The sequence below is a fragment of the Sceloporus occidentalis genome, unplaced genomic scaffold (genome assembly GCF_023333645.1).
Source record: "Sceloporus occidentalis isolate IW3139 unplaced genomic scaffold, rSceOcc1.0.p SCAF_8, whole genome shotgun sequence".
Taxonomy (NCBI): Eukaryota; Metazoa; Chordata; class Lepidosauria; order Squamata; family Phrynosomatidae; genus Sceloporus; species Sceloporus occidentalis.
In genome coordinates, this window is record NW_028316988.1 from 16,699,306 (window position 1) to 16,723,826 (window position 24,521).

The following is a 24,521-nucleotide window of genomic DNA, read 5'->3' on the forward strand; positions in this document are numbered from 1 at the left end:
GAGGCCACGCCCCCTTTAGGGCGACGCGGTGGAGGAGAGGGAAAGGGACGCGCAGACGCACTCTTCGCTCTGACTGCTCGAACGGTGGGCGCTCCACCAAGTGCAGAGGCCACGCCCCCTTTCAGGCAATGCGGAGGAAAAGGAAAGGGCGCGCGCAGGCGCACTCCTCGCTCTGGAGGGTCGAACGGTGTGCGAGGCGGGCGGAGGCGCAGAGGCCACGCCCCCTTTGGGGCGACGCGAAGGGAGGGGAGCAGGAAAGGGAGCGCGCATGCGCACTCTCGCTCTGCCAGTTGGCTGCACCGCTGTAACTGCCATGGCTCAGTGGTATGGAATCCTGGGAATTGTAGTTTTGTGAGATATTTAGCCTCTCTCAGAGAGGCTCTGGGGCCACAATAAACTGCAATTCCCCCAAATTTCACAGAATTGAGCCAGTGGGCAGTTAAACTGGATTATTTCTGCAGTGTGAATACAGAATGCTCTTAACTACCCTGACTGTGCTATGGAATTCTGGGAATTGTAGTTTTGTGAGACATTTAGCCTTCTCTGATGGAGAGCTCTGCTGTTGTGTGCCTTCAAGTCATTTCTGACTTATGGCAACCCTGAAGGCGACCCCACCATCATCATCATCATTAATTATGTATTGCCATAAATCTACATGGTGCTTTAGAGTCATCATAATAAACTCAACGCATGACCTGCCAATGGCATGCGATCAAAAAGGTCATAAAAAACAATATACCATGATTAGACTTAAATCATTTCATTCAAATGCAACAGTGCAGACGCAGCCAAAGCAGTGTCAAACTGGATTAATAAGCAACCTGTTTTAATATTGTAATGATTTAATTCCGTTTTAATGTATTCTTCTTTTAATGTTGTGAGGCACTGGGAAAAGAGCGGGATATAAATAAATATAATAAGAATAATTTATGCAGTGCAGAGGCAACCAAAGTAGTGTCAAACTGGGTGATTTCTGCAGTGCGGATGCATCCTAAGCCGTCTTCATCCTGGTTTGGGATATACAGGGTCTGTTCAGCAAATGTTGCCAGTTTAAGAAGTCTAAACTGAAATGCACCGGTGGAAAGGGTCTTCAGTTGAGGGGCTGCCAAGTTTATGACCCGACTCGGCTGAGCGTCAGGTTCTTAAAACCACAAACGCTTTGGTTCCTCAAGGGATATGAAGGTTAGCGAGATCAAGATCCATTCCGGTTTAGTGTATACTTTAAAGAATGAGTATTTCACAAGGTATTTACATTATGAGTCTCTCTCTTCTCCAGACTCCTTGTTATCTTTTTGGATCTAGCTGAACCTTGGGGAGTTGTTTATCGAAAGCAGCTTCTTCCCATAACTCATTACAGCGCTTGGGAAGTAACTTGTCGTAAAGGTAACTTGGTGGTGCTTGATATGCTGCTTGTGTTTCTTTTCCGTTACTTTGCATTACTGAAGGGGTTTAGAATCGATAAGGAAATGGCCTAAAACTAAAAAAATCGTGTCAAAATGCTTCCAAAAATGCCATTAGTCCGTCAAATAGTGTCCAGAACTAACTAGTTACAGGTAATGATATAACCTGGAAGTTGCTTTGGGGATGAAGACAACCCCCCAAAAAAGAAAGGTCTTAGATATATTGATACACATTATACATTATATAACAACACCCTGTTATTATGGAGTTGTAAAGCCAAGATTTCACATTATATTAATGACAATTTAAGTACAATCAAGGATCGTTTAGGTACAGCCAAGGATCAATATGAACCGAATGATCGGGAAAACCAAATGTATCCATGTGTTCTCTATTTGTAATACATTCGGTAGGCTGAGGAAATTCTTACGCGTGAATATTAAATTTGCTGGGGATTTAGGGAAAATGACCCCGATTTAAGTCAAAGTGTGCTTGCTCTGTTTGGAAAGCAAACATTCTCAGGTCCTGAGCGGCAAAAGTCAGTTGTGACAGCTGCATCGGAGGGCAAGCATCTTGAGGACGGGATAATTTTTGTTAATGGTTTGAAAATAAATGCCTGAATTTGGATACTCTCTGTAAAACAAAGAGATTACGTTCCGTCTTGTGTGATTACAGGGTTAAGTTACTGGATGTTCACACTCTCTGTTGTTGTTCGCTGCCTTCAAGTCGACTTCAACCGATGGAGACTCTATGGCCGCTCTCTATAAGAGACTGGATTCTGAAAAGTGTTTTAATTCAATCATAATGGAGTGGAACTGGGAGTCCTTCTGTAGTAAAGCTTTCCCATCCATGTTCAGAGTCTGAATGGGATTTACAAGACCCTCAGCGATATTTATTTCTCCATTGCTTCTGGAACTTCTAAATCTCAAAGTTATTTAAAACTATTAAAACATATTAGATTTCAGGAGTGAATAAATACAAATTTAAAGAATGCACAACAGGATCAATATTTCTTCCCTGCTAAGGGAATGTGTAACTCAGAGTCCTAGTAGACCACCAGTTGAATCTAAGTCAACAGTGGTAGAATTCAAAGATACAGCCATGTTAGTCTATGGAATCAGTATGTAGAGAGATCTTGTAGCACTTTTGAGACTAACGGAATAAGGTAAGTTGGCAGTATGAGCTTTCGTAGACTATAGTCTACTTCCTCAGTTGCATTTGGTCAAATGCACCAAATGCATCTGAGGTCATGCTGCCAACTTCTTTCTTACAGTGACTCTCACAAGTGATACAAGAGCTCTCTACATAATGAGTCAACAGTGTGATGCTGCCGCTGAAAAAGCCAATGCGATTCTAGGCTGCATCAGCAGAAGTACAGTGTCTAGATCAAGCGAAATAATGTATTACCACTCTGTTCTGCTTTGGTCAGGCCTTACCTGGATTATTGTGTCCAGTTCTAGGCACCACAATTAAAAAAGGATGTTGAGAAGCTAGAGCGTGTCCAGAGGAGAACAGCCAAAAATGGTGAAAGGACTGGAAACCATAAAAAACCCTATGAGGAAATGCGTAGGGAGCTGGGTATGTTTAGCTTGGAGAAGGTTAAGAGGTGTGTTTAAATATTTGAAGAGATGTCATGTTGAGGATGGAGCAAGCTTGTTTTCTGCTGCTCCAGAGAACTGGACCTGGAGCAATGGATTCAAAATACAGGGAAAGAGATTCCACCTAAACCTTAGGAAGAACGTCCTGACAATAAGAGCTGCTTAACAGTGGAGCACACTCCTTCGGAGCGTAATGGAGTCTCCTTCTTTGGAGGGATTTAAACAGAGGCTGGATGGCCATCTGATGGGGCTGCTTTGTCTTGCTACATGGCAGAATGGGGTTGGATTGGATGGTCCTTGGGGACCCCTCAATTGATTCTACAATTCTATGAACGCTTGGACAATCTGAAAAATGGCCTCCAGCAGACATTGCCCACCCTTATTTAAACACATGAAAAGTGACCCATCAGATATTAAAGGCAAAATGTTGGGTCATAGTCCACACTTCTGTAGACTACTGTCATACATTGCACAATGTGAGGGCATACGTATTGCACATCCATGTGTACATGTATATCGTCTAATACACTGCGCGAGGGGGAGGGAGAAACAGAGGTAAGGACAAATAAATAAATCCAGTGAAAGACAGGTATCATTTATTAAAACGTTATACAAAAGAGCAACCGACTCTTCTATAAGAAGAAAACAATGAGACAGCAATATCACATAAAATCATGCTGTACATTATTAGGACAGCAGTATTATAGAGATATCAAATCATCCAACCTTTGCAATATAGGCATAACAACTCACAGAAGATCAACAGGATAGGGATTTTAATATATGTGAAAATGCATATAAGGGAATTTATTTTCTGTCGTGGGATAAGGAAATTTCACCTCACTTGTATAAACATTTACATTGATTCAAGAAATCTAACTGAGCAGCAACTAACTGAGGAAGCAAGCTTCAAGCAAAATAGAAGAATGAGGATGTCACCACATCAAAAATGTCAATATACAATCAGTTTTCCAGCTTTTTCCACTTGAGGCTTCAACAGCTAGACTTGTAACTATGCAAATTAAATACAGTCAGCTCTCCGTTTTCGTGAGGGATCCGTTCCGGAGCCCCCTGCGAAAATGGAGATGCGCCTATATCCAAGCCCTATAGGCTTGAAGGGGGAACATGCCTGCGAGTGTGCGCTGCGGACCCCATTGAAACTAATGGAGGTAGCCCCTCTATGAATATTCAAGTCCGCAGATCTCAAGTCCGCAAGAAAGGAGGGGCGATTGTAGAAGTATGAGGATTTTTTCAAAAAAGAAATAGACCTTTACAGTATGTTTTAACATCCCCCTCTCCTAGATAAAAGAAATGTCTTTAAAAATAGAGACTCTCGGGTTTAGAAATAACATCTGACCTAAAACAATCCACATACAGGATTTGCCATTTTGGAAAAGAAAACAAAAAATATGCCAAGAGCAGCCTTTACAAATCAACCTACGCTCTTTTGACTTGTGAAACATGCTGTCTTAGCAAAGTGTTGACAAATCACCTGTTAAGCACACGAGGGTCTGTGGTTAATACCTCTAAAATCCTTTAAGGATTAGGAATAAGAATAGAGTTCCCAAACCCAGCACATATCCTTATTTTCACAAGTCAGCTGGAATACTGTATCTCTACTATGAAAAACAAACTACAGTTGAAGATGTGCCATCCTAAGTTGTCTGAAAGGTAGCAGCCAGGATTCAAATGCTTAGTTTAGGGACACCCGAGGGCTGCTTCTCCCTTTCTGGAAAGGGAATAAAGAAGAACTGGCGTCCTTGTCACAAATGTGTTCTAAACGTTTTGGCAAGGCAACGATAAAGGGAACTTGGGATAGCATGGCGATAAGACATATTGCACAGCACATAAAATCCTAAACCCATGAAAGAAAGTAACATCTGTTCATATTCTAGACTTTAGGCCAGGAGTGAGGAACCCGATGGTCTCCAGATGTTAACTCCCATCAGCATGGCCAATGGTAAGGGATCATGGAGTCCCACCATCTAGAAAAGGACTACAGGTTCTTCACTACGGCTTTAGGACTAGTCTTTCCTTATAGGAAGTTAAAGAAGCCAATGCTCCGGTAATGATTTGTTGGGCCAGTAAACAACATACCTAAGTCTTGCTTATAACTGTGGCCAAGGAAGAGCGGGAGAAACAGTTGACTGTGCATCATCTCCCTGATAGATCCAGGATTGTCCAAGTAGCAGTCCATCGTTTCCTAATGAGATATCAAGTCGTGACTGAAACACTGAAAGTGATAAGGAACAGGTTCTTGGATATCTTCTCTCATACAAAATCGCTTATAATTCCAACTGCATTTTGGTTTGTAGTGATATTTGTAATCATTCAACAACCATTCCTTTATTTCTACAGGGAGCATGGTGCTGCTAAACAAAGGGGTACACTTCTGCAAAGGGTCTCCTTGCACAAGCCCCACAGAACGGAAAAGGGAAACTGTTGAGCTTCCCATTCCTTTCTGGTGTTTAAAAAGAAGAAGGCCGCAGTGGACTGAGCACAAGGTCTTAAGCTTTAAGGAACGGCACAGACTGGCTGAAAGACATCAGGGCTTTGCTCTTATGACTTTTTCAGCTGCCTAACACAGAGACTTTGCACAATGAAAGCCTTTCCAGCCTTAATTCCCCTTTCTTGGCAAGAAATCCTACACACCAGGAAGCAAATTAATAGGACAAAAACAGGGCCGGCAGTGAAGTTGGCACTCATGTTGGGAAAGGCTGAACTTCTGCTCCATTTGCTATGGCTGCACTGGGGAAACAGAGGAAGAAACTGTGAAGGCAGAGATTTCAAAGAAGTAGCCTTCTTAGTCTCTTGCAGCATTAAGAGGCAGAAGGAGGCGGGGAGGAGAAGGAATGTAACACCAGCTTTAAGACTAACTTGCCTTTATTGTAGCACAAACCTTTGTGGATATAAACCCGCTTCTTCTGATGCAGTACAGTGATAACCAGTGAGGATATAAAGTATTTATAGAGTTGTGGGAATGTGATGGACTGTAAATGGATCCAGAAAACTCCTAAAGTAGTCACCAACTGACCACTGTAAAGATCTGCAAAACCTTTATCACCTTAGTTGTTTTTGTGTGCCTTCAAGTCGTTTCCGATTCACAGCAACCCTAAGGCGAACCTATCATGGGGTTTTCTTGGCAAGTTCCTTCAGAGCAGGTTTACCATTGCCATCTTCAGAGGCTGAGATGGTGATACCTACCCTCAATGGGTTTACATGGCCACGCTGGAAATCAAAACCTGCTCTCCAGAGTCATAGTCTAACACTCAAACTATTACACAACACTGGCTTTCTATCGTGTTATGCAGCCCTCTAAAAATTTATAACAAGGGTCATCTTGCTGGATCATAGTATATCCCAGCCCACAACTGTTTAAATCTGCTTTGTATCCTGAGTCCTGGCTATCACTTCAAATGGCATCTGAAGCTGGGTTTATATCCACAAAAGCTCATGCTAAAATCAAGCTGCTGCTACATTCATTCTTCTTCCTTTCTCCTTTTTATAAGGCTAGAGTATGACAGAAATGCTGAAGCAAGAAGCAGAGACCCTCTTTGTCCTAAATGAGGCCACAGACGTTTATCAAACAGTTAGAAGAATGAAAATGGCTTTCTGGGCATTCTAAGGCAGTCAGGATTTTTAATGACACAAAATTAAAAGCAGGCCCTTAGGATTGTAGTTCTCTCTACCCAAATCCCCCAGTACCCAATGCTTATGTAAACAAAAAAGCCTCTTACCATTATAAAATTCTGAAGGTTTAAAATAAATGAACAATTGGACAGACAACATGAATCAGAAAACAAACCAGGAAGAGAAATATATATATGTATGTATTACAGTCCTTTTTAAAAAGCATTTATCAAGGGTATTTTTGTTTATTATTTCATTTTTAAATACAAAGTGCTTCTATACATTTAGCAGGTTACAGTGTTAGCAAGTAGATCCCTGCTCAATGCTTACTCGGATTCAAGTCACTGGCAGCCACTAGCGGTCTGAGGTACTTCTCGAATAAATGGGATGACCATCAGACCATCGCATAAATGGGATAACCATCAGAACCTGACCATCCCAATTCACACGTCCATTGCTGAACAACAGAAGTGCTGCGCTACAGAAACTGGTAATTTAGAAGATTACCAGGAAGAGGGAGAGGATCAATATGGAAAAGCTGTCAATACAGGGTTTCAAAAAGAAATTTAAAACCTGCAAGCAATGCACCACAGGGGAAATTGCACAAACAACTACTACTTTACCAATCAACCAAACCTTTCTTGGTGCCACCCTATCATACGGAAAGACTACTTATTATGGGAAGTGGGGGTAACAACCTTAGAAATGTTTGCTTCCCTTGGTGTATGCACATAGATTTAAAACACAATCTTCACCATTTCTGCACCCCCTCTTTCTGTTTCTATTCACAGTTTAGAAGATGAAGCTTAGGGGGTGGTGAAGAAACATGCCTTGGCACTGACAAGCCCCCTTGGCACAAGCTAATCCTCCTGGCTCACATTCCCAGGACATATACACCCTGCTTCTGTCCATAGCAAAATACTTTTTTATCTTATGTTTTCAAATCAAATAGCAGCACAAATGTTTTGACCATTGTAAGTTGCCTCTGTCTTGTGCATTTACCCTGCAGCAGGGGTGAGGAAGGGAGTGAGGGTAGGTAGGGTAAGGAAGAAGTGTAGCACTTAAACATAAAATAAAAATCTATAACCCTGTCTGGGTTGCAAGAACAAATCCAGTGTTTAAAAATTCATCCTCTGCCAAGATTAAAAGTACGCTCAGGAATCCAGAAGATGCTTCAGGTTTGGACATGGCCATACAGAACATCCAGCTCAGGCCATTTGGATTTTTACTCACTGAGTTGCACCCAAAGGGAGGGAAACAGAGCAGCTTCCTTAGGCCTCTGTAACCTTGGCCATTCACAGCTCCCAATCTGAGTTAAGTGAGCACGTTGGTACCATAAGCTTACTTTGTGAACCCTGAAGTGGAAATCAGTAGATTGCATTCTCTTCTCTAAGTGCAAGTCTTTCAACTACAACTGGACCAACATCTGTTCTGAGCCATAAGTGCCGGTGAAGAGCTTTCTCGTATCTATTGGAGAGCAAACACAATGCTCTCTATTGCAGCAGCCAAAAGTAAAATCTTGTCTGGCTGGCCCTTCCCATAGGCACAATTGGGGGTGGGAGGTGTGACAGCGGGGACAGAATGAGGTTATATTCTGCCTCTAAAGTGTCCATCGCAATACAGCCAAGTGCTTGACAAAAAGTTAAAAACAAGGAAGAAGAAGCACTCTGCCAAGACAAACAGAGCCTGTCAATGGAACTCAAAGTTCGACTGATCAAAAAACAGCCACCCGTTAAAGCTGTTGGCACCTCAAAGTTGTCTAGCAACTTGTGTTTAGCAATCTGGTCACCCTTTGGTTCTAAACAGGTAAACTGCTTGTGTATCTGTTTTATGTTTAAAGTGTCGCAAAACTGCAAAACATTTTAAACACGACTACTGTTAAACTGGGCAATACAACGAAAGAGAGTAACCCCTAACTGAGGAGGCCTCTGTATCTCTACAGGACATGTTTCCTCAACCTGAAATAATTGAGCAGAAAGCTACTGAGATGAACTGAAAGTGAGAAATGTCTCTCTCTCGATGACAAACCCAAATGCTACTGAAACACCAAATAATAAATAAACATAATGGTCACCAGGCTGAAGTACCACCTTGCTTCCTCCTCTGAAATCTTGGGAAAGAAACGCTCAACAACACCTTGGAGACCAACATCCTTCTTGCATCCACAGTTTCTCCACAGAATTTATTTTTATATCATCCAGAAAATGAAAAGTACCAGGCACTGCCCTGTGCAAAGTGTTCATTCTGCTTACTTGGCTAAGCAATTATATGTGCTTCCCCCCTCTCCAATATCTTCCCCTCTCTTCAGTTCATCTCAGTAGCATTCTGTTCCACCTTACAGGCTTGATATGATTTTGTGCAAGAAGTTACGTGTCGATGAAAACTGTCCCTCCACATGAACCTCTTCCCACAAATGTTGCATTCATAGGGTTTGATGCCTGTGTGGATTTTCATGTGCCCAACTAGATGGTGCTTCATTTTGAATTTCTTACCACACACACCACAGCCATAAGGCCGAAGCCCAAGGTGCATGCCCATGTGCCGGTCCCTCTGGCTCTTGTGTGTAAAACTTTTGCCACATTGGCACGGGTAAAGCTTATCACCTGTAGAAAACGCAGAGAGGGCATTTTCTTCCTTGATCCCTGAAGTCAGATTCACGCTTTCTCCATAACCTGCCACATCCTGTCTCTGAAGGCTTAAAGTCCCATCAGCCCTATCCCCAGAGAACTCTTCCATGGAAGACCCATAGAAATCCACTTGCTCATCGTAATTGCTCTCGTTGGCTTGCCCGCTCAACTCCCTTTCCAGCTTTTTCTCACTAAGGCGGAGGTCTTCGGGAGCAGAGGTCTGGACAGTGTGGTCAGCCTGAATGGCATTTATGGACTCGGATACTTGGTGCTCATCGTAAGGACCATGCACCTCAACAGCTTCACAGTCCTGCACAAACCGCTCCGTCTTCACATGGATCCACCGCTTGTGAGACATGATGCTGGGCTTGCTATAAAGTGGTCTTGTGTACTGATACTCAGCACTATCACTAGCTCCTTCTTCCCCATCCTGGCTGGTCATTCCTATGCTCAGCCGGTCATGTTCCGTTGAAGAATTACTGGGCAGATACTCATGTTCCGTTAACTGAGACAAGAGCTCATCTTTTGAACTTTCCTCTTCATTTTCACCATCCCTCAGCTCCTGTACTTTGTGAAAGTCAGTCTGCCCAGCAGATCCAAGCTCAAAGCTTTCCACAAGGCCATTGTAGTTACTGCTGCTTGGAGACTGATGGTCACTAGTACGGTTCAGCTTTTGACAAAGAACAGAAGGATTCCCTTCCAAAACCTCTGTGCATTTGTCTACGACGTGCCACATTTGAAGAAAGCTTGCTGCCGTGAGGTAGCTTACTATCTCCGGAGCAGGCATGACCAGCCGTCCCGTGTAGGTCGACAGAAGGATGTTCTCAAAGACTCTGGGATTCATGACGTCAGGCAGAACAATCCGCCGGCTGTTTTTCAGGAGCACTTGGTCACAGAAGTAAGGGGAGCTGGCTGCCAGAACAGCTTTATGGGCTCGGAAGAGGTGACCCTGGACGACAATAGAAACATCGCACAACTGCCCTTGTTGGCGTTGCTGGTTTAGCTTCTGCAAGATGGTGCTAGAGAAGTCAGGGAATTCCACTCTGAAAGAATTTGTCCCAGGCTCCATTTCATCAGCAGACTGAAAAATAAGACAACATTGAATTCATGAATGGAAAAGCAAGCCTAGCTTTGCAATTGAATAACTCCTCAAAAATATACAAGTAAGCACATTTACTAGTCTTTCTACTCATACATATTTATATTAATCTTTTCTGGTATCTGGGAAGAACCAACTTGCTCTACGATCTTATAAAAGTTTCCCTGATTGACCGACTCCTGGAGCCAATTGCAATCTGTTCCTGTGTGACTGGGTACTTAACAAATCTGAATTTCCACACCAGACGCTGCTTCACCTTCTCTTTCGGTGTTGCAAAACTTTGTGTGAGTGTGAAGAAATTGACATGTAGCAGACATTTTAATTCTCCTTACTGAAGCTAGGACAAAGTAACACTGAAACCTCTGTAGATGTTGTTCAGCTACAACTCCTATTATGACTAGCTATGATTTGCCATGCTGCCGTGGGCAGATGGGAGCTGTTTGTCCCACATCATTTGGACATAGCCTCCCTACCTCTCTTCTATGTCCCACAAGGTCATGTGTTATCAGATTAGTGTGGGGAGAAAATGGTAGGGAAGAGTAGGCCTATTTCTCCACAAATCAACCATCCTGTTGTGCTCACCTTAGGATTTGCTATTTTATCCCCCCATTTTATTTTCTATGCAGACGATTCCCCTCCGAGTTACCGATGTAAGCATATGCCTTGCAATAGAAGGGATGATTTCGGAGTACCTCTGCAGCTAGGCCTCACAGCCAGGCTGAAGACATGCAGAAGGACATGTAGCGCATGATTTAAATAACAAAGTAAGTCACGTTTTACTTGGGTGCCCCAAGGTACAAGCAATCCAGGAATGCATAAGAGCATCTCTAAGGCAAAAACAGGAACTTGACTCTGTTGAAGAAACTCCTGTTACCCCAGCAACAGCAGCTTGTTACATCACAAGATGATGCTCATGGCAAAAAAGGGCAGCAAAACATTTCTAAAAGCTCAGGCCAAAAAAGAAAAAAGAAAGAAAGAAAGAAAGAAAGACCCTACCAAAACGAAATGAATAACTCTAACTGGAGCGGACGTCTTCTCTAAAAGAGGAATAACCTTAGAAATGACAAGATTGTTTTAAAAATGGGAAGTTAATCGCTGCCACAAGATGTAATGATGGCTCCTAGTTTGGGTGGCTTGATTTCATTTGGGAAATATCAATTGCCTCTCAGCCTGCCAGGAAAAGCAAAGTGGATAAAAAGAATCTCAAAAACAAATACGCCAGTTTTAAAAAGCTGAAAAAGGCCCCATACAGACAGGCCAAAATAAAGATGCTTTGGGTCACTTTGGAGGTATGCTGTTTAAATGATGCATGCGTACTAAGAGTCCAGAAGCCACGCCAAAGGCATGAACCAGTCCTAAGGACTAGAACGCAGCTTTGGCACAGCTTCCAGACTCTTAGTACGCATTCATCATTTAAACAGCATACCTCCAAAGTGACCTGAAGCAGCTTTATTTGGGCCTGTCTGTATGGGGCCTTAGTCTTTTAGTCAGCAATATTTTGGGCATCTGAAACCTTCTCCTCTTTGTTGCCTTCTGTTGGTGAATACTTGCCAGTTCTTGGAAATCTTTGCATTTGAGTTGCATGTCGCACACACCTAGTCTAGCTTTGTGAACCACTTTAACTTTCATCTTTGCCCTGCATTTGTTGTTGTGTGCCTTCAAGTTGTTTCCAAGTTATGTTTTGTTTTTGGTTATGTTCAGAAGAGGTTTGCCATTGCCTTCTCCTGAGGCTGAGAGCATGTGCCTTTCCCAAGGACACTCGGGGGGTTTCATGGCCGAGTGGGGAATCAAACCCTGGTCTCTATAGTCACATTTCAACATTCAAACCACTATGCAACACTGCTCTACATTTACTAGATGCTTACCAATAAACCTACTGGTCTTCTATCCACACCCACAACCCCATCTACAATATGGACCTTTAAAATAATGTGTATAAAGCTTTCTTCTCCTATTACCTAAAAAAAAAAAAGGCCCAGGCACACTTTAGAAAGATCAATAATAAGAACAAATTACAAGACAACTTGTATGTATGTCCTATTGTGGTGTATTCTCTGAGGCATCATATACATGCAAAAAGGTGTGTAACGTTTGACATATACTAAACAGAAACACTGAAAGCGTAGGTCTGAGCATGGTTACTCAGAAATAAATCTTACCAGATTTAATGGGACCCAAGGTACATGTGAATTGGATCACAGCCTACGAATGATGGACAACCCCTTCCTGGAGAACAGCTTTACATGAAAGTAAGTCTACTTGGCTTCCAGCAATGGCCAATTCGGTCTAATAGCGATCCACAAAAGGAAGGAAAGCACCAATACGAGAAACCAAGGAAGCAACTGCAGGGAAAGTCTGCTATGGTTGTGTTTTCGGAAGCAACAGACTGACTCCTTCAGAGGAACTGCAGAAGCAGTCTCATGCGCTATTTGATAAAACTTATTAATACCAAATAAAAGGTCTCTTTATGAGAGTCCATGTGACACTGGGCAAGTTCTGGTTTTAGCACCCGAAGGAAGAGTCTTCTGACTTTGAGATGCCTTGGGCTGCAATAAACTAATTTCCTTGCATCACGCTGACACTGTCTTCTCTTTTCAATTCTAATTTCTTCCAGTTTGAGAAATGGAGAAGAGGCTGGCATCCACAGGGCTGATCGCCAATGATGGGCGACCCCAAGACATCTGGAATCCATACCCCAGAGATATCATTTCTATTGCACTCTTCAAGCTGATGAGAAGCTGCAATGGTCCTTTCAAAGCGACGAAAGGGACTGCAGCTGTTTTGAACGTTCCCCATGCAGTGAAAAACAAACCTGCCTCTCCTCCAAAGCCTCTGTTCTTACTAGAGGATGCAGGGGAGCCACAAATAAGCCAAGAGTGGTGTAGTGGTTTGAATGTTGGACTACACAACGGCAACAAAACGAAACAATTGAAACATTAACCAAATGTTTGTTTGCTGCTTGATGGCTGCCACAGGGAGAGATCATATTTGTCATGTGTGAATGAGGCATCTATCTATCTATCTATCTATCTATCTATCTATCTATCTATCTATCTATTACTGCAGACTCTACAGCTATACTCTCTCAGCCTCCTCTGAAGAAACCTGCCAAGAAAGCCGCAAAGAAAGGCTTAGGGTGACCAGATGGTTTAAAAAAAAAAATGACCGGAAGGCACACAACCACAACCACAAAATGCCCATCGGGAAACCCTACTAGTCCATTAGAAAGCCATGCTTGTCCATAGGGAATCATTGGGGAATACTTACCCATAGAGAAGCATTGGGAATTACTTGCCCATAGGGAAACACTGGGGAACACTTGCCTGTAGGGAAACCATACTTGACCACAGAGAATCATTGGAGGATACTTACCCATAGGGAGATGTATGTTTCCCTATGGACAAGTGTTCCCCTATATTGCCCTATGGGCAAGTAATTCCCAGTGTTTCTTTATGGGTAAGTATTCCCCAATGATTCCCTATGGACAAGTATGGCTTTCTTATGGACTAGTAGGGTTTCCCTATGGGCAAGTATTCCCCAATGTCTCCCAATGGGCAAGTGCTATCATTTGCTTGAGTACCTCCCCCCAAAACCATCCCCTTGCTGCCCAGGGTCTTTGGCCTCCCTTGGGCTGATCCTGAGGACAGACTGCTCCTGGGAGGGGAGGTTCCTCTGGCTCTGATCAAGGAGCAGCCTGCCATCCTCACCTTCTCCCCCAAAGCCAAGGCACCCCCCAAAAAGGCCCATCTCCTGCCCAACTCACCTGTCCTGGGGGGAATGCCTCAATGGGGGGGTCCCCCCTCACATGGTGAGCGAGAAAACCTCCACCTTCCCTTGCCTCCTCCAGCCCAACACAACAGACCCGGAAGTCCCAATCACTTCCTACTTCCGGTCCTTCGCTTCCGCTTCCGGGTCATGTGAAGGGGAGAAAGCCATAGAGCGCCGCCCAGAGCGTCTCTTAGTGGGTTGACCATAGAGTTTTCACCAGAGCCTTCTCAATTTGGGTCCTCCAGCTATTTTGGACCTCAACTTACCCAGCATTGAGGGATTCTGGGAACTGAAGTCCAAATAAGCTCCAAAGGCTCACTGTCAGGTTTTTTTGGACTTCAACTCCCAGAAGCCCCAGCCAGTTTGGCCAAAAGTGAGGGATTCTGGGAGCTGAAGTCCAAATAAACCCCAGAGGACCACTGTCAGGTTGTTTTTGGACTTCAGTTCCCAGGAGCCTCAGCTAGCTTGGCCAAAAGTGAGGGATTCTGGGAGCTGAAGTCCAAATAAACCCCAGAGGACCACTGTCAGGTTGTTTTTGGACTTCAGTTCCCAGGAGCCTCAGCTAGCTTGGCCAAAAGTGAGGGATTCTGGGAGCTGAAGTCCAAATAAACCCCAGAGGACCACTGTCAGGTTGTTTTTGGACTTCAGTTCCCAGGAGCCTCAGCTAGCTTGGCCAAAAGTGAGGGATTCTGGGAGCTGAAGTCCAAATAAACCCCAGAGGACCACTGTCAGGTTGTTTTTGGACTTCAGTCCCCAAGAGCCTCAGATAGCTTGGCCAAAAGTGAGGGATTCTGGGAGCTGAAGTCCAAATAAACCTCAGAGGACCACTGTCAGGTTGTTTTTGGACTTCAGTTCCCAGGAGCCTCAGATAGCTTGGCCAAAAGTGAGGGATTCTGGGAGCTGAAGTCCAAATAAACCTCAGAGGACCACTGTCAGGTTGTTTTTGGACTTCAGTTCCCAGGAGCCTCAGCTAGCTTGGCCAAAAGTGAGGGATTCTGGGAGCTGAAGTCCAAATAAACCCCAGAGGACCACTGTCAGGTTGTTTTTGGACTTCAGTCCCCAAGAGCCTCAGATAGCTTGGCCAAAAGTGAGGGATTCTGGGAGCTGAAGTCCAAATAAACCTCAGAGGACCACTGTCAGGTTGTTTTTGGACTTCAGTCCCCAAGAGCCTCAGATAGCTTGGCCAAAAGTGAGGGATTCTGGGAGCTGAAGTCCAAATAAACCTCAGAGGACCACTGTCAGGTTGTTTTTGGACTTCAGTTCCCAGGAGCCTCAGATAGCTTGGCCAAAAGTGAGGGATTCTGGGAACTGAAGTCCAAATAGATCTCAGAAGACCACTGTCAGGTTGTTTTTGGACTACAGCTCCCAAAGGTCTCAGCCAACTTGGCCAAAAGTAAGGGATTCTGGGAGCTGTAGTCCAAATAAACCCCAGAGGACCACTGTCAGTTCCCCCCCCCCCCTTTTTTTTTTTTACTTAGAATTGAATATGCATTTGGCCTTGGAGGAGGCTTACAATCCTATCCTCCAATGCAACCATGTCCACCAACATTTCACAGATGAAATCCGACCAGGCAACCATCCTCAGCGAATGGTCAACGTGGTGAAGCTGCAGCAGTTTGCTTTCGCCCGAGTCTGTTAGGAAGGACGAGATTCTGCCTTTTCTTGCTCAGTTAATTGCCTTTTGGACTTTGAACTTAGTTTGCAGCAATGGAAGTAAACTGAGAAGGAGAAAGGGGGGGAAGAAGAGAAACACCTTAATAGCACTTGGAAAAGTGGGATGGCAGAGGATTAATGGGGACTCTCCAAGCCAAGTTGGATGATATGTGGAACTTGGAAGGATGTCGAATCAAGACCAGACACATAGAGAAATACACTCGCCCTTCCACATTTGCTGGGGAGGTTAGGCCCATTAGGACCCCTGTGAATGTGGAAAAAACACAAATAACAAAAACACTGTGTTTTTACCTGAGAGAACACCTCTCTAGGAACCTCTAGGTCCTCCAGTGCAACTCTGCAGTCAACATCTGCCAGACATTGACCATTGAATTGCGCCGGAGGAGCTACGAATGCCTAGCGGAGAGTTCTCTCTAGCAATCTCTAGGTCCTTCAATGTGACTTTTGGTTAAAGTTGACCATAGACTTAAGTTTTCCTAGGGAGAACATATTAATAAAACCTGTGGATAATCGAATCTGCAAACGTCAAAGCCGCAAATGTAGAGGGACGAGTGTATTTCCATCCTAGAATGGCTAAATGGCATATGTTAGGAAGGAAGGCTGGAGCTATTCTAGGTTTGAACGATTGTCATTTCCAAGTATGGTTTTAAAATAAAGGATCTTAGCTCAAGAGCCTTGAATTTGTTCATCCGTAGTACCTGGACAGCAAACGGAGGACAGACGTACGGATCACAGTCTTCCCCACTATGAGATGAGCTGTAGCTTTGTTTATACGATGCACATGATTTATACATTTGCAAGAAGGCATATGTATCAACATCTGCACATTTCCTGGCGCTCCTGTGTCCTTCCTTTGGCTACCTTAAATGAGCTGTAAGGGAGAAGGATCAGATGAGAACAAATGTGGACTTAATGTGAAAAGCCTGTCTTTTGTGTTTGAGAATCTCCTGCTTTGCAGATGCCGAAGGAGGAAGCAACTGTGTCTGTGCAGCAACTGCCAGCCTTTTACACTGGGCTGAAATCCACCTCAGCTCATTACAACATGCAAAGAAGAGCCTCTCGAAAGAACCTGGCACACCAAGGTGTTCCAGGAATGCCACAGGCTTGTGTTTAGCGAGTTCAAAGGGAAGCTTTGATCTATTTTCGGCTCCGACGGGATCCTGCGCATAGTTGGGAGTTTGCTCATGTGCTCACTTGCCGGGGAAGCTGAATCTTTGGGTCTTCGTGACAGCACAGTTCTTGATCGTGTGCGTGAGGAGAACGCCATCCAGATGCAATGCTCTTCCTCCGTCCCCAGGCAATGAGGGGCTTCCATGGAGCCCGTTCATGACACGGCATGCAAAGTGCACATGTACGCGCACTGTAAATTAGGCCTGTGAAATCATTAAAGAACTTACAAAGAAATATCGATATAAATCACAGTAGCACAAGAGCTGTCTTGCTGACACAGAACGAAAGCTCTGTCTGATTCAGCGTGCTTTTTTCCAACACTGGACAGCATAGTTCCTTCTGGGAGGTTAAGGAATAGGTTATGATTATTATTATTACACTTCATTTATATAGTGCTGTAGATGTACATGATGGCAGGGGTGAGGTGTAGCTATGGGGAGAAGGGGGACATGAAATGAAGGCATTGCCCCTCCAAATAAGAATGCTGCTCCCCCAATGCCATTTTCCTCCCATCTTCAAATTTCTAGCATTACATTAATTTCAAACTTCAACGCAGCATTTAGAAATAGTTTTTAGGCACCCAAGGAGCAAGGCAAGTGAACGCAGCAAACTGGATGAGTTCAAGTATGAATAATTTTCAGTGTGTCACTCTTTGTAATGCTAGAAATTTGGGAAGTGGAAGAAGATTTTATTCCGAGGCCAGAATTTTAAGGGGTCAGTGCCCTTGTTTTACTCTCTCCATAGTTTCAGCCGTACGTCCTAGTTTGTTGTTGTGGGTCTTCAAGTCATTTCCGACTTATGGTGACGTTAGATCGTTGGGTTTTCTTGGCAAGATTGGTTCAGAGGAGGTTTGCCATTGCCTTCCCCTGAGGCTGAGAGAGCGTGACTTACCCAAGGTCACCCAGTGGGTTTCATAGCCAACCTGGGAATCGAATCTTAATCTCCAGAGTCATAGTCCAAACCATTACGACACACTAGATGATGATGATGATGATGATTTCCCGTGAGCCAAGAGTAGATGGTTTGAGCACTGGAGGTTCAAATCCCACCTTGGCCATATGAAAACATTGGGTGACCTTGGGCAAGTCAAACTATCTGGGTTTCATGGCTGAGCTGGATGTTGAACCCTGGTCTGTAGAGTTGCAATCCAACACTCAAACCAACGCTGGGTCTCATGTCCTGGTTTATAGTGGATGTATTTGAAGGATCATCTGGTGTAAGTTCAGTTTAATGATCAAAACTCCCTGTGCTTCTAGGAGGGCATAATGAAGGATTTGCTGATGGTTTAATATCTTCAAAGGAGGCCACACTTGTAGCAGCTTCCCTCCCACTCCCTCATTTGCTAGTGGAAACATATTTCAATACTGAAGGTTTGCTCAACCAGGTTTCCCCAGAACACTCGGTTCTGCAAGATGTTCCTGGGGTTTCACCGGAGATCATGGCTGAATATATGTATATGTGTGTGTGTAGAGAGAGAAAGAGAGTGTGCACTCTATAGATATAATAATTGTTATACAGGGGTTCCCCATAGGATTCCTCTAGTAAAAAAAGGTTGAGAAAGACAGCTCTATAGAGTCTAAACAGCAGATGGCACTCAAGTCTAAGGCAGCTAAACCCCTCCCTGCCTGACCCTTCTGTCACCACATCAATCTAACCAATATTAGGGGCATTCCAGCACACCTCCCTAGTGTTCAGCGCATGAGAAGTGTGGGCTATTTAATGAGTAAATCACTGGATCAAGGAAGAAGCATTGTGGTTGGCAGAGGAGAAAAGGTCCTGCAGAATCTTCTTTTTGTTTCGTATGATCTGCCTATGTCAGCACACTAAAGGCACAGCAAGGTTTAAATGTCCATTTTAGCAACCCAGTTGGCTCCAGTCTGCAATGTAGGGACTAGAAGACTGTATCCACCAAATGAGGGACTGAGATTGTTTGAAATAAACCTTAAGGGAATCATCCCAATTACAGAAGTGGTTCGACAACAGCACAAAGAGCCTTAGAAGATGGTGAGATCTCCTTTGTTTGGAGGTGTTTAAGCAAAGGCTGGATGATCCTCTATCCAGAATGCTGTCGTTCTGAAATACTGGGATTGACTGGTGTGTATGTTTATGTGTGTCATCTAGAGCAGATGGCTTCCAAGATCCCTTCCAACTATAGGAGGTGCCCAGTTTGTGCTGAAGAAGCTGAGAGTCTAAAATGTTCAAGACATTAAAGGAATAATAGGATTGATCTACTGGTTGCTGCTGGTTCTGTGCCCCTTAAAAGTACACTGGCAAGAATGTCTTTGCACTTTTTAAGGGTCTAACTACACAATATGCTTAGCATGCTTTTGGAAGAGGTGTTGCTTCATATGGTGAGAGGTGACTGTTTGTTGTAGCACTGGCTTTCGCCCACCTATATTTACCTTGCTTTGTTTTATGGTTCACGGGAAGATGAAAACCAGCTTAAGTTGGAATTATGGATGCTAAGGCACGTATCTCCTACTGCTGGAGGAAAACCATGTTAATCACAGGGAGAACACATACCCCCACACTACCTTGTTTGACACCTTTGATTTGGCAAAACCAGAATGGACCAAACACTCCATCTTTTATAATCGGCCTAATAGTAGCTCTCAAAATGGAGCCCTCTCAGTTCCATTTCTCAAGCTTTGTTAAGTGAAGCTGCTAAAGATTTCCTTTGCATGCAAAGCAAGGCGTTCAGCTGCTGAGATAGGGCCCTTTCCCTCAATAAATAAATCCTATGTCTGCCATATAACCAGTGAAGTTATTTATCTATCTAGCCCTGGACTTTTATTGGTACTAGATCCCAGAGGAGTTTGGCAGAGGTGTTTCACGTTATCATTTCTGGATTCTTTTAACAAGAGGTGCCAGGATTGGCACTACAAACCTATTCATGCAAAGCATCTTTAGCCCTGAGCGACTGTCTCTCTGCTGAGTGTCAATTCTGCCAATATTTTTTGGGCCTTAGAGTTATTATAACCAATTACTTTTACAAAGTAATTTGTAGTCACAAATCTTCCTTCCTTCCTTCCTTCCTTCCTTCCTTCCTTCCTTCCTTCTTTTTTTCCTTCCTCATTCCCACACACTTTATTTGCAAACAAGGGAGCCACGAGACCTTACAGCATTACACCGTGACCTCTCTGTAGCCCAGCGTGAAATATGAAATAGTAGTTTTAATTACAAAAAGAGGAGGGCGTCTTATTTGTTTAATATTTAATGCACCTTGGCTGTTTGCATTTTGAATACTGCTGTGCAAAACATCTTTGTTGGGTGACCAGGTTTGTGGGTGGGAGGATGGATGTGACAAATTCCTCCCTCTTTCCCCAGCTCAGGATATTGCTGTTCTTGGAAAAGCTCTGGATGAACTTTCTGCTGATCGGTTTTTATGGATACGGTTCTCCAGAGATGTATTTCTCTGTGAAGAATTGCCCTAGAATGTTGCACAGAAGCTCAAGATTGTGAGAGATAGGCAAGGAACTTCCAAAGAGCAGATGTTTCTTCCAAAGAGAGCGATGTCCCAGAATGAGACTATATTGGGGCATTCTGGGAAGTGAATATGGCAGCTCCCAGCTGCTTCTACCACCAAGTAAATCTAAGGAATAACTAAAATAACTAAAATAACTAAGGAAAGGGGTGATGAGACTGCTCAACTGAAGTATTTAAATACGGTCCAAGAAAGGAAGGTGCATATTTGTTCTTCTGCTCTAGAGGATAGGTCCAGGTCTAATGTTTTAATGGACTTTATCACACAGGGGCTTTAAACAGTGATTATCCCGTGAAGATTGCACGGTCGAGATTAAAATTTTCACATGACGTTGTAATTAAAGAGCCATTATCCCAGGCATAAACAGGCAATAAATTGCAACAAGACGAGTGAGGTATTGAAGCCTAAAGAGTGTTCCCACAAGATGTGAAAGTCGTCTGATTGTAAAAACACGCCGTTCCCCCAACTACGCATCTTGCTCTTCCTATGGTAGTCTCAGTTGCATCATCCTACAATTGCGCATCTCTACGTCTTCCCATAAAAAACCTAAAAAAACAGTGTCTCCAGCTAATTCCCCCCCTCAACTATATTTTCCACTCGTAGAGTGTGAGGTTTCATCTTTTTACCATTCTCTTCCTTTTCTTTGCATTTTGGTTTCTTTAACCTCTCCCCTCAACCCCCTCCTGCCCTCAAAAGCCCAATTCTTGATGATCTGATATAATCTTGTCATCGGTACATTCTAGAAACACATGCGCGCAAGATTTTCATTTCAACCCTGTGACAACAGGTAATTATTTGAGGGCATGTGCCAGGGGCTTATCAAATGGATTCATTTCTGCATTCATTACTCCCTTCAGTGAGGCATTTTGCAAGTCAACTTCAAAGGTCAGGTGCAGCTGGTGAGAGTCCTCTCCCACTCCCTTGCATTTCATTCCCTTGTCCTTTCTTTGATTGCTGAATCCAGTTTCCATCATCTTTATTTATGTGTGTGAGTGCTTATGCACCTGCCTGCCTCTCTTTTCTGTCTACCTTCACAGGAGCAGGAATTATGTATCCCTCCAGAATTCAGATGTTGTTGGACTTCAACCTCCAGCAGCTCCGGTCAACAAAGATAATGGTGAGAAATGCTGTGGGTTACAGTTCAACTACATTTGGAGAAGAGCACAATGCCCACCCCTGGTGTACAAAGTAAGCAAGAGAAAGAGAGAAGACAACCTCACTGTATCATCATCATCATCATCATCATCATCATCATCATCATCATCTATTTATATATAGAGGATGGTTCTCTGACGTTTGAATGTGTGATGTTGCAAAAGGAGAAATGTCTGGCATGGCTTTGGATTTTTAGAGACTCCAGTGTTAGAACTATCTTCACCTGACAGTAGAAGACAAGTCAGGACCAAAGAGCAAGTTAGAATTGGAAGACAAACCAGGAGGCAGGACTGAGGAATAACCAAGGATGCAAGAATGCACCAGACTGTATTGTTCAGCTAGAAAAAACAGAAGCTCCTTTCTATATTTTAAGTCCAGGAGGATCCAATGACCCTTTGGTTGGGGCAAACCATTCTAGGGTTTAAAGGTATTTTGCTGAGAAGCTTCCATGTGCAGTATGAACCTCAGCAAGAGATACCAGGCAACTACAGAAAGCAACCTTTTTCTGAAATTAAATGAGAGATTCCTGGCTTCTATAGAAAACAACCCTTGGGGAAAAAATCTGGACCAGTTTCTTTTGACTGAATCCACATAGGCCCAATGTGCGCCGCAGAAATAATGCAGCTTTAAGTGCTGTGGCTCAGTGCCATGGAATCCGAGGAGTTGTAGTTCTGTGAGATATTTAGCTTTCTCTGCCAGAGAGCTCTGGGGTCACAACAAACTACAAACCCATAGCATAGACCCATGGCAGTTAAAGTGGTATCCTCCAGTGTGATTTTTATGGTCAATGTTTGGTAGATGTTGGCCACAGAGTTGCTCTGGAGGACCTAGAGATTCCAACAGAGGTGCTCTTAGGTAAAAATATAGTGTTTTCCCACTTTCTCAAGTGTCCTGCACCTCTAACCCCAGCAAATGTGGAGGGCCCACTGCACTTCATTCCCATCCCTCTATATTTATCGACAACAGGAACATTTCCCTTCTTTGTTTGGATGATTTCAAGATTTCGCATCAAGGAATAAAAGCCACAGCCATTTCCAGATTGTGCATGTGGCTAAAAAAAGAGAGAGAGAGAGAGAAAAGCAAGCAAGCAAGGCAATAGAGAAAGTCAAGTATCCGTGCTCTTGATCGTTAAATTGATTTCTCTGTATTCCTCTCCTTTGCTCCTATCCCTCTGAGAACAGTAGATTGAGAACATTACGGCTTTTTCATTTTGTTTTGACACGGCACCTTTAAAATTTCATGCCCGTGCGGGAGAGCCTCGTCAAAGTGACAGATAAAAGTTGACATTAATCTCCGCTGTGTCACTTTGGCGACTGGCTGTGTTTGATTTCCCCATTACCCTATGGGATCATCAGTGACAATACAAGAATACAATTCACGAGAATTTGGTTACCTTGCGCAGGGTGCTGTCGGGACGCGGCTCCCCGGAGTGATATTGTTTCATTTCCTGCAAATTAAGTCAAAAGCATGCCACAGAATGCCCCTGCGTGGTTGTTTTTACGCCTTAAATGACTGCAGGAATTAGTGGGCTCAGACTTTGTAGAGCAGTGTTTAAGGGTGCAAAGGTTGGGCCGATGATAGATTCCTTTACAAAGGGACTTTCTGGCACTATATTGGGTTGTTGTCATTGCACTAAATCCTCAGTATAAATGAATGGTTGCACAAACGTCAGGAATAAACTCTTCTAGAACATGGCCATGTAGCCCGAAAAAACCACAAAAAACTATGGATGCCGGCCATGAAAGCCTTCGACTTTACATTTCCTATGTTTGTTGTTTTGGGTTTGTTTCTAGATTAATCTGTTGTGCCTTCTTCTGACCCAGAGAGATTTTCAAGGCAATCATACCTTCCGTTGTTCTCAATTTGGTTGGGACAGTCCAATTCAATCCTCTGTAATCCCACTTTTTCAGCTGCGTTAAAAAATGTCCCCTTTTCTCTCTTCTCCTTCTACTTCTCCATTTTTAGCTGCTTTGAAAACGTCCCAGTTGCTGTCTCCTCCTTCCGCTTTCCCATTGTATCCCCCATTTGGTTGATGCAAAATGAATTCATAATCCAAAAGTAGTTTGCATTCAAAGCTAGTATGGAGTAGTGGTTTGAGTGTTGGACTATGACTCTGGAGACCAGGGTTCAAATCCCTGCTGAGCCATGAAACCCACTGGGTGACCTTAGGTAAGCCACACTCTCTCATACTCAGAGGATGGCAATGGCTAACCCACTCTGAAGAAACCTGCCAAGAAAACCCTGTGATAGTAACACTTGATGGTCGCCATGAATTGGAAATGACTGGAAGGAACACAACAACCACAAAGATTGCATTCAGTTGATTCAGCTGAGAGAAGTAGAGAGGACAGGGCAGAATCTTGGCCTTCCCAGTAGACCCAAGCAAAAGCAAACTGCTGTTGCCTTTCACAGCTTGTATGTTCTTTCTCATTAATAACTTTTGCCATCTTGACCACACTTTGTTGTTGCTTGGCTGCACACATCTTGATTTTCATCTGTGGAATGCTGAAGGATATGGGTGACTTGCATAAAAACTGCCTTGAAAAGTATATGTGTATGCATTTTCCTAATTTGTTATACAGTACAAGGTGATTTGAATTGAAGGGCATATTCAGAGCAAATCTGGTTGATGCTTAATCTCGCATCAAGGCTACTCACTGTAACATCCCCTGTGATATCACAAGTCGCCAAGTCTCAGGTTTTGGCCCTGAAATCTCAGGGTCTGCAATAAACCTGCCATGCCAATACTAGTTATTTTCCATAACCATGCAGCGCATCATTGAAAATTGTGGGCTCACTTTTGCCGATGATCATGACATTTGCTGACAATCCATTGGCACTGTCCCAGAAATGCGACAGCACTGTGGACCAAACCAGAAGTGACAACATTTATGTAATGATGAGGGTGGTTACAA

At 43.6% G+C, this 24,521-nt stretch overlaps 1 protein-coding gene across 2 annotated transcripts; it reads right to left on the bottom strand.

The window, feature by feature from the left end:
* Nucleotides 1–3,573: 3,573 nt before the first annotated feature.
* LOC149308061 (zinc finger and BTB domain-containing protein 43-like) lies at nucleotides 3,574–14,207 on the bottom strand. 2 transcript variants are annotated; one of them, XM_089535000.1, is made up of 2 exons: nucleotides 14,119–14,207; nucleotides 3,574–10,337 (listed from the first exon to the last, which is right to left on the bottom strand). In XM_089535000.1, the coding sequence occupies exon 2, from the start codon at nucleotides 10,323–10,325 to the stop codon at nucleotides 8,934–8,936; it is 1,392 nt and encodes a 463-aa protein (XP_089391126.1). In that variant the 5' UTR covers nucleotides 10,326–10,337; nucleotides 14,119–14,207; the 3' UTR covers nucleotides 3,574–8,933. The 2 variants fall into 2 exon arrangements, with proteins under 2 accessions (XP_089391126.1, XP_089391125.1); XM_089534999.1 differs by lacking the exon at nucleotides 14,119–14,207 and adding an exon at nucleotides 12,515–12,575.
* Between the last annotated feature and the right edge of the window lie 10,314 nt (nucleotides 14,208–24,521).